Raw genomic sequence first — 12,586 nt, forward strand, 5'->3', positions numbered from 1 at the left:
AAAAGTCATCGTGAATGAAAATAAAACCCAAAACACTAATGAGTACATTTCATTCAGACCTGAAAATTAGTCCTTACTCCACTTAACAAGCCATGCCCTGGCATAGGTTGTGACGTCTTTCCAAAACACTGAATACTCAGCACACTGTGGTCTCTAGGTACCAAGGATGGCTCTCCCTGTTACACATGAAAGGTAAGAATGCTATATAATCAATATTCTTAAAATATTTTCTATACTTGGGCCTAGTTTTTAAACTCTCAGTCTAAACATCACAGAAAATGAACATATTTTAAAACCAGGTTAGTTTTATTTTAGTTAGAGGTTTAAAGCCTTTGCTGCAGCACCAGCATCCCATACGGGTGCCGGTTCTCATCCTGGCTGCTCCACTTCCTATCCAGCTCCCTGCTAATGTGCCTAGGAAAGCAGTAGAAGATGGCTTAAATCCTTGGCTCCTGCACCTGCATGATAGAACTGGAAGAAGCTTCTAACTCCTGGCTTTGGATCGGGGCCAGCGCGGTGGCACAGCAGTAAAGCTGCTGCCTATGTTGCCGACATCCCATATGGGAGGCAGTTTGAGTCTGTAGTCTCTGCTTCCAATCCAGCTCTCTGCTATGGCCTAGGAAAGCCAAGTGCTTGGTTCCCTGCACCTGCGTGGGAGACTCAGAGGATGCTCTTTGCTCCCGGCCTCGGATTGGCCCACCTCGGGGCTTTGCAGCCATTTGGAGAGTGAACCAGCAGATGTAAGACCTCTCTCTCTGCCTCTGCCTCTCTGTAACTCTGTTTTTTAAATAAAAAAATATCTTTTAAAACTTAATAAAATAATAAAACCAGGCTAGTCTTGAGCTACCTAATATATGGCAAGTATCTTCTTCCTGCAGCAAGCTGCTTATAACGGATAATGCATAATTCCTTTCCCAAAGTGTATGTGACATTTCCATGTGTGATCTTAACTCCACAATACAATCTTCATCGCATCCAGGGGAAAACAATCTGTATGGAGGCAATGTTACCCTCCAGCATTGGCTTTGGGTTTAATAAGTATCTGATTGCAGTAGAATAAAGATGAGTGCTAGGAAGAGCAAAGAAGCTTAGCTTGTGAGATATACTTTTAGAGAAAGATTATTTAAACAAGCAATTTCTCAGCTCACTTATAAAATAAAGCTGGTTAAGTAACAAAGCAAGGAGAATGTATGTGACTAAAATTTTATTCTTTTATCAAAATCGCTACAGTGGCCAAATATGTTCCCAAAAAAGCTTGGGAACATTTCCATTACTATTAAATTACATTTATTCCAAAAATATTTCTAAAATTAAAATGTCCAAGGCAAATGACAGCTGACTTATCTACAGATGTGATTGGACTGAGTTTTAAACACTTTCAGGGGCCGGCGCCGTGGCTCACTTGGTTAATCCTCTGCCTGCTGCGCCGGCATCCCATATGGGCGCCAGTTTCTAGTCCCGTTTGCTCCTCTTCCAGTCCAGCTCTCTGCTGTGGCCCGGGAGGGCAGTGGAGGGTGGCCCAAATGCTTGGGGCCCTGCACCCGCATGGGAGACCAGGAAAAGCACCTGGCTCCTGGCTTTGAATCGGCGCAGCTCCGACTGGAGCGGCCATTTGGGGGGTGAACCAAGGGAAGGAAGACCTTTCTCTCTGTCTCTCTCTCACTGTCTAACTCTATCTGTCAAATAAATTAAAAAAAAAAAAAAAAAAAAAAAACACTTTCAGGAAAGTAGTGCACCTGTATATGCTGCTGCCTGGTAATCAACCAAATGAAAAGATGTATTTTCAAATCATACTGGTGTCAAATTTTCAAAGGGCAAAATTCTTAGAGTGCCAATGTTGCTTCACTTGCTTGTGAAATATTAAGAGAGCAGTGATCTGACCTAATGAATTGCTTCTTCTCATTGTTTGGCAAAGTTCGCAGTGATACAGTGATACATTTTTCTTCTCAAAATCATTATTTTACTCTCTGATAACTAGATATTGAAATCATATGATACAGCCACTCAGCGGTTAATGGGAAGAACACATTCTGTGGAATGTGTAATAAGGTTATTTCTTTATGTGATTGTGCAAACATCATAGATGTCCACAACAACACTAGCAATATAATCTTCCGGAATCAATGTCCTATATGAGGTCTGTGTCATTCACCAAAACATTGTAGTGTAATGCATGACTGTGAATAAGAACCTATTTGCTATGATAGCTGTGCAATTACATGCACTACGTGCATTGAGAAGTTGGATCTGAGAGTCAGAAAAGCACCATAGAGACAGAGTCTGTTGGACAAGGTAACAAAGGAGACAGTCCCAGAGAAGGTTCTCTGGGAAATCAGGGAAGGAAATCCTCAAGTGGTCAGCAGAATACTGATCAGTTTGTAAGGAAATACCTCAATGTATGGGAAAGAATTACCCAGAAACATTTGATATGACAGTACCTAGTGCTGATACAGAGCAAGGAATACCACTTGCCCTGAATTGTTTCCTAGGATTTTTTTTTTTTGTTAAAGTGAAATATATCCATATGCAAATAATGAAAACTACAAAAAATGATTAGTAGAAAGGCAAAAGAAAAATTACATCATTTGGAAATATGGATGTATGCAAAAGGATGAAGGCAACCTGAAGTGGTGTTCACATATACAAATATTTAAGACTTGTGTTACTACTTAAATCTCTCGAGGAGTAATCGAATGTTTAGATACATATGACTAACAATGTAGTGTGCAGTAACAAAAGTAAAATACTTGACAACAATATATTGTCATACACAGTCTGACTCCACTTCTGATGTTTCAAGCTCTAACTTCTCCCTTCCCATCTGATTTACAGCTGGGTCAGTTGAACAGAAAGCCTGGCTGTTTCCTGCCTATGGCACCAGCAAGGAAGTTCAAACTGAGCAAATCCTGATACATCTTTAGGCATTCTCTCTGAGTCCACATCCCTAATCGCAACCAAATATCAAACCTGTTCATCCACCCCACCATTTATGCCACTTCCGACCAGCTTAGGTACCTTCCCCACTCGGCTGAGAGCCATGATGTGTGGAAAATCTTTAATATCTTCTCAGTACATCTTCTATTTTGTGGCATCCATCAGTGGTTAACAAATTGACTTGGGGAAACAGGAAGTTGATCATGCCCTTCACTGGGCAACCACAGAACAACTAGTGCTGTGAGTAGTATGGTCTATGCTATGACCACCACTACTTGGGCATCTTTCTTCTATTGTTTTTGACTTACTAGCTGGCTCTGCTCTCTGGTGGCTACAATGTGTTGAGCTGTGCTACTGTGCTTGCAACTTGAGAACAAGGTGATTTGTAGTGTTTTGTTGAGTATTTCGTTTGTTTTGTATAAATTTCAATGAATGATTCAGGTCAGAATTATCAAAAACTGAAATTTAGAGGAGGGAGTATAGTACGAGGCACCTTATTTTTTTGGAGGGGTGGGGGCTCCCTCAAATGATCTGAATCAGCCTGGACTAAGCTCTGTGTCTCGGGTAATTATACATCTCAATCCAAAAAAGATTGAGAATAAAGGACACAAGTCTTATTCCATGACTACTGGGTTGCATGTCTCAAACAGGTGTTGACCCCTCTTCTATTGCATATCTCAAGTAGATGTTAATTCTCATTCAGGTGAAAGGCTGATGCAACAAGCAGACCCATCCAGTGGCTGCCATCTGAGAAAGTTTAATCACTATCTGGTATGCTCACATCCACAATTCTAAAAGTAGATGGTTCAACTGGAACCCATGGACTACTTTTACTGCTGATATTGCTTGCTACTGCTGCTGCCACCCATGGATCTGACATCCAAAAGATTCTGATCATAAAGTTACAGAGAAATACCACTAATGCCACCCCATGGCACAGCTATGGACATGATTGAAACCTGATTTAAGCAACAGTCCCTAACACCTTTAAAGTGATAATTGCCTTGAGGAAGTTCCCTAATCCTAAAAATATCTATTTGAAAATTTCTGAGAAGAGATACTTATAAATATGGACAGAGAATAAAAGATAACTTCTATCTAAAGTTTATCTGGTAACTGCCCTCTCCCAATCCCAGCTCCCATCAAAACAAAGCAACGCAAAGCAAAGCAAAGCAAAGCCAAACCAAACAAAACAAAACAAAAAGACAAAAGAAAAAAGGCCTGGATACAGGGGGTGGAAATAAAAGCTGAAATAACAGTCCATAATTGGATATAATAAGAAAACCAAATTTTACTAAAATAATTTATTCAACCAACAGAAAATCAAATTATCGTTCATATCTCCATAGCACATTTTAAATTAATTTGAACATTTCTTGATATGCAGCACTTGAAAAATCTTCATTGTCTTAATAGGCACAGAGCCTGAAATCACAGTAGCACCCAGAGACTGCCTTGAATTTACATAAGGCACATCATGTGCTTTAGGGGAGCTTCCAAATGTAAAATAGAGGATCAACATGTATGTCTCAAATTAAACATTAACATGATTATCTTGTCTAAGTTTTCAATGATCACAGTGCCCATGTACCTAAAATATTCCCATATGAACAATGAGCCAAATAATAACAAATTAAAATTAGATTAAATATGTGGCACTTTTACTCATCTTGACAAAACAGAATCCCATGGACATTTGCACTGATTATAATAATTAATGCAATCCAGTATAGATAAAACAACATCTCCAGTAATTAAGAAAAACTGTACAATAGCTACTGAAAGAATGTCCACTCTTCCTTTGGTTTTCTATGGTCAATGTTTAAACCTAATAAAAATGAAGTGCATCTAAAAATAGATTTCCACAACCTAAATGACTCACAGTCCAGCTTAAGATCCCCTTTTAATTCCAATTGGTTGACTCCAAGCCATAACTGGAAAATATTTTATTATTTCAGGTTTTACTGATGGATTTCATTCATTGCCTATTTTAACAGCCTCCCAATCACAGTTTGCCTTCACCTTTGAAGAGACATAGTACACCTGGGATATCTCACCAGCACTACCACTGCACACTAACTTTTCAGACAAGATTTTTACTACAACCTATTTTTTCCAGGAATACAGGTATGCTATTACTTTAATGGATTCCTCCTCTGAAGTGTATTCATTTGAACCAATTGTTCATGCAATAAAAATACAAATGAGTGTAGAAAAAGAAGAAAAGATCTGGTCTGATAGATCATTGCCCCACAAGTAGTACAAGGCCCACCTCCTCATTCAAATTTCTGGGAAATGTTTTGTTAGTCAAGGGCCATTCCATTGCTGACACAGTCTACAAACAACTACTGAACAGTGTATAAAAAGCCATTGAACTTATCAATATGGCATTAAATTAAGCTCTATGCTTTTGGTGACCTAGAGACAACATGTCATTTATTTGTAAAAATTTTACTTAAGCTCTTTTACGTTATTACAAATTTGTCTACTTCTAGCAAGTCTTCCTATAAGAACCAATAATCTGCCACATTGTAACATTAAGAGTTTGCTCTGCTAAAGAGGCTTTAGCAGCCCCCTCTGATGACTTCCATAGTGTCTATTTATCCTACTTAACTCTGCTGTTTTTAAAAATTTCATGATTTACAAGATACCACTGCAGTAATTTATTTTTTGAAATAGACTTTATCATTTAAAGAAGTTTTAGGTTTATAGCAAAATTAGGCAGAAAGTATAGAATTCCAATATAAAGGATAATTCAGATTGTTCATGGAAAATGGAATTAATGTTAATTTTAGTGCAAATTTTCTAAATTCCATGCATAAATTTTTTTCATAAGATACATTTTCTGTGGACCTTTTGATGACCAACTTCATACTGCATGCTCCCCTTTGTAAACCTTTCCTCACTGTCAACATTCCATACTACAGTGGCATATTTGCTACAATCAACTGTTCCACACAGACATATGTGATTTCTTTCTAATGAGCATAAGGAAATAGAATTTTTCCATTAGATATTTTATTGGTGTTTAAATAAATACTATTTTATTCCATACAAGGGCATTCATTCATTTTTATTCCATACAAGGGCATTCATTTATTCATTTCAAAAATCTCTCTCAAGCAAGTGTTGTTATCACAGTGCAGAAATCAGCTATCTTGACTATACCAGTGAAAGAGCACATAAATAACTGATATGCCTTTAATAGTCAAGTGTGTTACTAATATGTGTTAGATTTGTACAATAAAGTTACATTCTTTGTATAGTGAATTTTGATTACGGCTACCTCATTATTCTTAAAATTCTGTTTAATAGTTTAAAATTAAACTGTTTAAAATTATGTTTAATAGTGCTGCTTTTCTATAATCTCCCTTTCCTCTGCCAGCCAAAGTAAAACCTAGGTAAACCAATTGATTCGTTAAATGACTAGCGTATACTCCAACCATAATACTACTACCACCTATCAATTGGAAAGGCAATACAAATACTGAAACCTTTGCTGGGCTTTATTAATGACAATTCAAACTTACACACATTCATATATTCATGAACACTTTCATGTAAGTAATGATTTTAAAGTCTGCTGAAACAACTTACTTGTACAGTTTGGCAAACTTCCAGACCATGTCCCGTTGGCTGTACACTGTCTAACTGAAGGTCCAGAAAGGATGTATCCCTCCATGCACGAATAAATGACTGAACTAGAAAACGTTGTGCCGTCAATACGAAAGACTTTCCCATTGGCTGTTGTTCCTGGGTTACCGCACTGTACGGCTGTAAAACAAAATGTATGAGTGTATATTAAAGCAATGTAACTGGAAATCACTTCACAAAAAGTTAATGATTAAAAGATCCCCCCAAATTACCCAGAGAAGCAATAAAAATTTCTGAAATAAGCAGCGAACTATTTTTCATAAGTGGTTTAAATTTAAGACAAGTTTATGTTGATTTTATTTGCTTAATTACAGACTGGAAATCATATAACAGATACGTTTAAAGACCTTTGTTAGTAGCTTCAGGAAAAATTTACAAAGTAATTACTTGAAGAATATTGCATTTCAGTATTGTAAAATCAGAGAAGGATTATCGTGATCTCTAAAAATGCATCTAATGAGAAATGAGAAGATATGTAAAATAATAAAATGCAATAGAGATATATTACACTTCTACTTCTAAGTAGACAACTACAAATTATACAGTTTTAAAATTATAACCATTTATAACTTTAACATTTTATTCATATAACTTTATATAATTTTAATATTTAAATAGTTTAATATTTATATAATTTTAATGTATTATTTATATAAATAGAGAAATGGCTTGCTTTAAAACTTTATAAACTAATTTTTGGGACAAGGAATTTTAAAAATAAACTCAGTAAAAATAAAGTAACTAAATTCCAGCAATGGTTTTCAATAAATTTTCAACATTTCCTAGACTGGAATCACAAGCACAAGTCTTTATGATTAATGTAATATGTTTATTTGCCATCAATACCATAAGTTTAAAATATATTAAAAATTCTATATCAAATAAATAATGTTTTATTGTAATATCAGAAGGCATTTTAGTACTCTATAGAATTTACATCTATATGAATATGAAATATGATTATAATTTAACAACTTTTCATTGATATCCCTTGCCGCATCTTAAATATTTCACTATGCCTCTCATTTGCAGTAGTAATGTGTATGTGCCCATGCCTGTGTAGACAGGAAACATACATTTTTCACATTTACCACATTTACACAAAACCAGGGATTTATTGTTGCCTGTGAGCAAAACTCCATCTACATTTAGGACTAGCTTCCAAAGTCATCTCTCCTCAGAGTCATTTCCCAGCAGTATCAAAATACCTAATTAATAAAATGATCGTTAATAGTCATTGAGCAGTTACTACGTGGCAGTCACAGTCTTCCAGTGATATTTACCTCACAATACTATGAAATAGTACTGATATTATTACCTATTCTTGGTAGATAACTGAAACACAGTTAATTTGCCCAGTATCACACAGATATGTAATTGCAGATTGTTCATCTAGTGCAAATTCCTAGGAATGATTCTGATAGCACATAATGAAAGCATTGGATCATATTCAGGATAGTGAATAATAAGTTTAAACAGTACATGTTTTTGAGTATTTTTGTATTGAATCTTTCACATGAAGTATATTTTATGTTTACTTTTCTTCTGTTTTTAGAGATAATTTTTATTTTAAGCTCACTGCAACATTTTTTTCTTTTACCAAAATATTAAGCAGCCATTTCTAAAATGTCAAAAAAAAAATGAAAATATAAGGAAGAAAATAAAGATCACTCATAAGTCCACTATTAAGGGATGACACTTGATAAAATACTTGTATATTCATATATAATGCACATATTAATATACATTAATACAAATATAAATCGCATTATAATATAAATATAAATAGGCATTGTGCTAGACAGATCATATACTAATGAAATGTTAAAATTTAAAAAGAACCATAATATACATGCTGTTTTAAAACACCATTATATTTACTTAATATGGCAACATTTTTCCTTAAATATTTATTTATTTATTTGAAAGACAGAGTTACAGACAGAGGGAGAGTCAGAAAGATAAAAATTTTCCATCTGCTGGTTCACTCCCAAAATGGCCACAATGGCTAGGGCTGGGCCAGGCCAAAGCGAGGAGCCTGGAACTCCATCCAGGTCTCCCATGTGAATGTGGGGACCCAAGCACTTCTGCCACATTCTGCTGTTTTCCCAGGTGCACTACCAGGGGGTTGGATCAGAAGTGGAGCAGCCGGAACTCAACCATCACCCATATGGGATGCCTTCGTTGCAGCCAGTGGCTTAATCTGCTGCACCAAAATGCCAGCCCCAAGATTAAACTTTCTGCAGTAAAACTGATGACTAAAGAGTTTTCCATTATGTGTAATTCATATCTTAACTGAATAATCCCCTATTGATAAACATTAACTTTCACTTTGTTTAATTTTTCATAATCATTAGTTATAATAATATACTAACATATATAAACTCTGTATATATGTCCAATTTTAAGAAATATCTAAAAGTAATGGAGCAATAATGTAAAACTTTTATAACAAACAATAAATATTACTAATTTGGCAATTTTGCTCTATTATCATTTTATATACTTAATACTTTCTTTCAAACAAGTATCATTTCCAATGTTCTAACAGAGTATTCAATTTTAAATTTGTTTAACTATATTTTATGCCATATACTTTTTCATATTGCTTCATTGCATTTATGCTAATATATTATTTACTATACACAAATTATATAAAATAATTATTTATGTAATATTTCCTAGTGTAACATTTCCAATTATTACTAGTTATAAATAATTAACATTTCATTTTCAAGATTGAGTATATTATTTACATTTTTATTTTCTGCTGGAAAAAATTCCTAAGTAGAATAATGAACTAAAAGTATAGATATGTCCTATGAGTCAAATTTGTCAAATTCTCCTCATAACAATAAACATCATCTAGAACTAATAGAGTTCCAGTTTGCACATTATCAGAATGTTTTAAAGATAAATGGGAAAGAGACAGGGCTGGGAGAGATGGAAAGGGAGAGAGAGACAGAGAATCTTCCACAGACTTGTTCACTCCTCAAATGGCCACAACTGAAAGTCTGGATCAGGCTGAACTGAGGAAATGGCAACCAGTGCCGGTCCCTCTCGTGGGTGGTGGGGACTAAGTACTATGCCATCACCTACTTTCTTCCAGGGTGTGCATTAACCAGAAGCTGGATCAGAAGTGGAGCCAGGACTCCAACCCAGGCACTCTGACACAGTATGCGGGTATCCCAAGCAGCATCCTAATCATCTCACCAAAAGCCCACACACATTTTCTTTCTTTAACTTTTCAATCTAAATGTCTGCTACAACATGAACAATTTTGATATACAATCACTGAGATTTTTTTAAAACATAACTTTTAGTTGTCATAGTTCTCTTTTAGAGTGATACTGAAATACCACTGCTTTTACTCCATGATTAAGATGAAACAAAGCCAGGAGTACTTTTCCAAGTGGTAACCAATTATGAATACATATTAAATCTCAGCACTTGTAATATACTTAGTTTCTGGTTGAGATTACCTTTGCATTCTGGTTGCCTTCCAGTCCAACTGCCATTGGCTAGACATGTTCTTTGTTCTGAGCCATGAAGGATGTAACCAGTATCACAAGCAAAATGTACAGTACTTTTAGTTCTGAAATCACTCTCTTGTCTAGAGCCATGACCAGGAGTGCCTGGATCCCCACATGTACCAGTGGCATCACCTGCAAAAAAATACATTTAAAGTTCATGTATGTCAGTAAGTATTATGAAGTCAAGGTTTGGGTGAACTATCTGGTAGGCATTTGTTTTGGGGTATCTTATATTTTACCATGATATCAATATTCCTATATCCAATCTGACTGCAGTCATAAGAAGAAAATCTTAAATAAAAAAAAATAGTTGCATAGTATGGTGTCCACTGATATCCAAAGACAATAAATAGATTAAGAACACTTCATTAGTATTCCTAGAGCCTAGAATATAACCAACCTAATGGGAAATTTATAATCAACAGTACTATGGACTTACAAAATTAAAATTAAACAACTGAATGAATACCTCGCATGTTTCCTTCTAGGAATTTCATGTGAACTGAAAATATTTTTAAACTAAAATGTGGTGTACCAAAACATGTAAATACTGCAGTATGGTTTCCCTATAGCATAAAACTTCTTGTAATTTTTTCTAGCAATGCCTATTAATAAACAAAGATGAATGAACTGTTTCTCATATATGAAAAAATGAATAAGAAATCTTTCCCGATATGCTAATAACTAGGTTATATCTTTTTTGTTTCCATGTTAAGGATTTTCTCAGGGGCTGGTGCTGTGGTGCAGCGGGTTAACGTCCTGGCTTGAAGCGCCAGCGTCCCATATGGGCGCGAGTTCGTCCTGGCTGCTCCACTTCCAATCCAACTCTCTGCTATGGCCTGGGAAAGCAGTAGAAGATGGCCCAAGTCCTTGAGCCCTTGCACCCACGTGGGAGACCCAGGAGAAACTCCTGGCTCCTGACTTCGGATTGGAACTGCTCCGGCCGTTTTGGCCAATTGGGGAGTGAACCATTGGATGGAAGACCTCTTTCTCTCTCTGCCTCTCCTCTCTCTGTGTAACTCTGACTTGCAAAACAATCAATCTTTAAAAAAAAAAAAAAAAAAAAAAAAGATTTACTCAGTCTGTACTCAGTTCTTTTAATACTAAAATAATTCTTATCACAGTTGCCATAGCATTAATGTATAATGAGAGAAAGCATTGAAAATGTCCTCTTTTGGAGCCGGCACTGTGGTGTATCAAGTAAAGCTGCCGCCTACAGTGCCAGCATCCCATATGGGCACGAGTTTGAGTCTCAGCTGTTCCACTTTCTATCCAGCTCTCTGCTGTGGCCTGGGAAAGGAGTAGAAGATGGCCCAAGTCCTTGGGCCCCTGCACCCACATGGGAGACCCGGAAGAAGCTCCTGGCTATTGGCTTTGATCGGTACAGCTCCAGCCATTGCGGCCAACTGAGGACTGAACCAGCAGATGGAAGATGTCTCTCTATCTCTCTACCTTTCCTTCTCTCTCTGTGTAATTCTGACTCTCAAATAAATAAAATAAATCTTTAAAATAAAAAAAGAAAATGTCCTCTTTCTATTTGCCTTTGCAAATGCCCTGTGTATTTGGAATCTATAAATATATACCTTCTCATTTTCATGTGATGTAATATTAATAACCACTCAAATTTTAGATCAGTATTTCACATTTAGGTATCTGTGTGCATTGTTTTTGTAATTCAGTAGTAGTCTTCAAACAAGTTGGTGTATGTATATGTTTATGTATAACCAGTTCACTGAGGGTTACTCTACTATGAGTTACTGCAAAGTGAAACAATTATTCTCATGAAAATTAGTTTTATAGTCACATTTAAAAGTGGATTGAAAATTTTCAGGTAGTGATGTCATAGGGATTAACTACTAGTCAAAAGAAGATTCAGAGACTAGGTAACCATTTCACAACTTTCACATCTACAGGGAAAACATTGTAAAGCAACTCATACTAAGCCATCAGTATGATATTCACAGGAACAAAGTAATAAGAAAAGAAAATCTATAATTAAAAAGAACAGAGGAAAAATAAGCATAATATCTACTTTGTGGGTGAAAACAAAACAGTATCAATTGGGAAGTCTTCCTAGATCTAAAATAAAGTTAGTGTTTTTGAAGAAAAGCAGCAGCTTAACCATCTCAAAGGAAAAATATAAAATACACACTCAGTGAACAAATTATTAATTACATATAACATTAATATTTTTATTCAAATTTTACTCAATTAATGTAAAGGCTCAAGAGTTATATGTTGATTATTATTAATAGGATGCATAGATAAATAATTTAACTTGTTAGGTTAGTTCAATTTAAAACATTTAGGACTTTATTTTCAACTTATGCCATTAAGTAAACAATTGCTTATGAGGTTAACAGAACTTAACTTGGGAAAAATCATTGACACAACATAGTCATCAGGAAAAATAATATTTGATGTCTGCTAAAATGGAATAGGTCTTTAGATTGAGTAATTCCGAC

The 12,586-nt window shown here is 35.5% G+C and overlaps 1 protein-coding gene across 3 annotated transcripts in view; it reads right to left on the reverse strand.

Moving 5' to 3' along the window:
• Positions 1-12,586, reverse strand: part of CSMD3 (CUB and Sushi multiple domains 3) — a 1,281,859-nt gene that overhangs the window by 41,003 nt on the left and 1,228,270 nt on the right. For all 3 annotated transcript variants that reach the window (XM_051844770.3, XM_051844772.3, XM_051844771.3), the window contains 2 exons: positions 10,071-10,253; positions 6,532-6,708 (listed from right to left, as the gene is read on the reverse strand). In XM_051844770.3, coding sequence (XP_051700730.2) covers positions 6,532-6,708; positions 10,071-10,253 — 360 coding nt within the window. The remainder of the gene's footprint in view (positions 1-6,531; positions 6,709-10,070; positions 10,254-12,586) is intronic.

The sequence above is a fragment of the Oryctolagus cuniculus genome, chromosome 6 (genome assembly GCF_051225735.1).
Source record: "Oryctolagus cuniculus isolate XC-2025 breed Fujian yellow rabbit chromosome 6, ASM5122573v1, whole genome shotgun sequence".
Lineage (NCBI taxonomy): Eukaryota > Metazoa > Chordata > Mammalia > Lagomorpha > Leporidae > Oryctolagus > Oryctolagus cuniculus.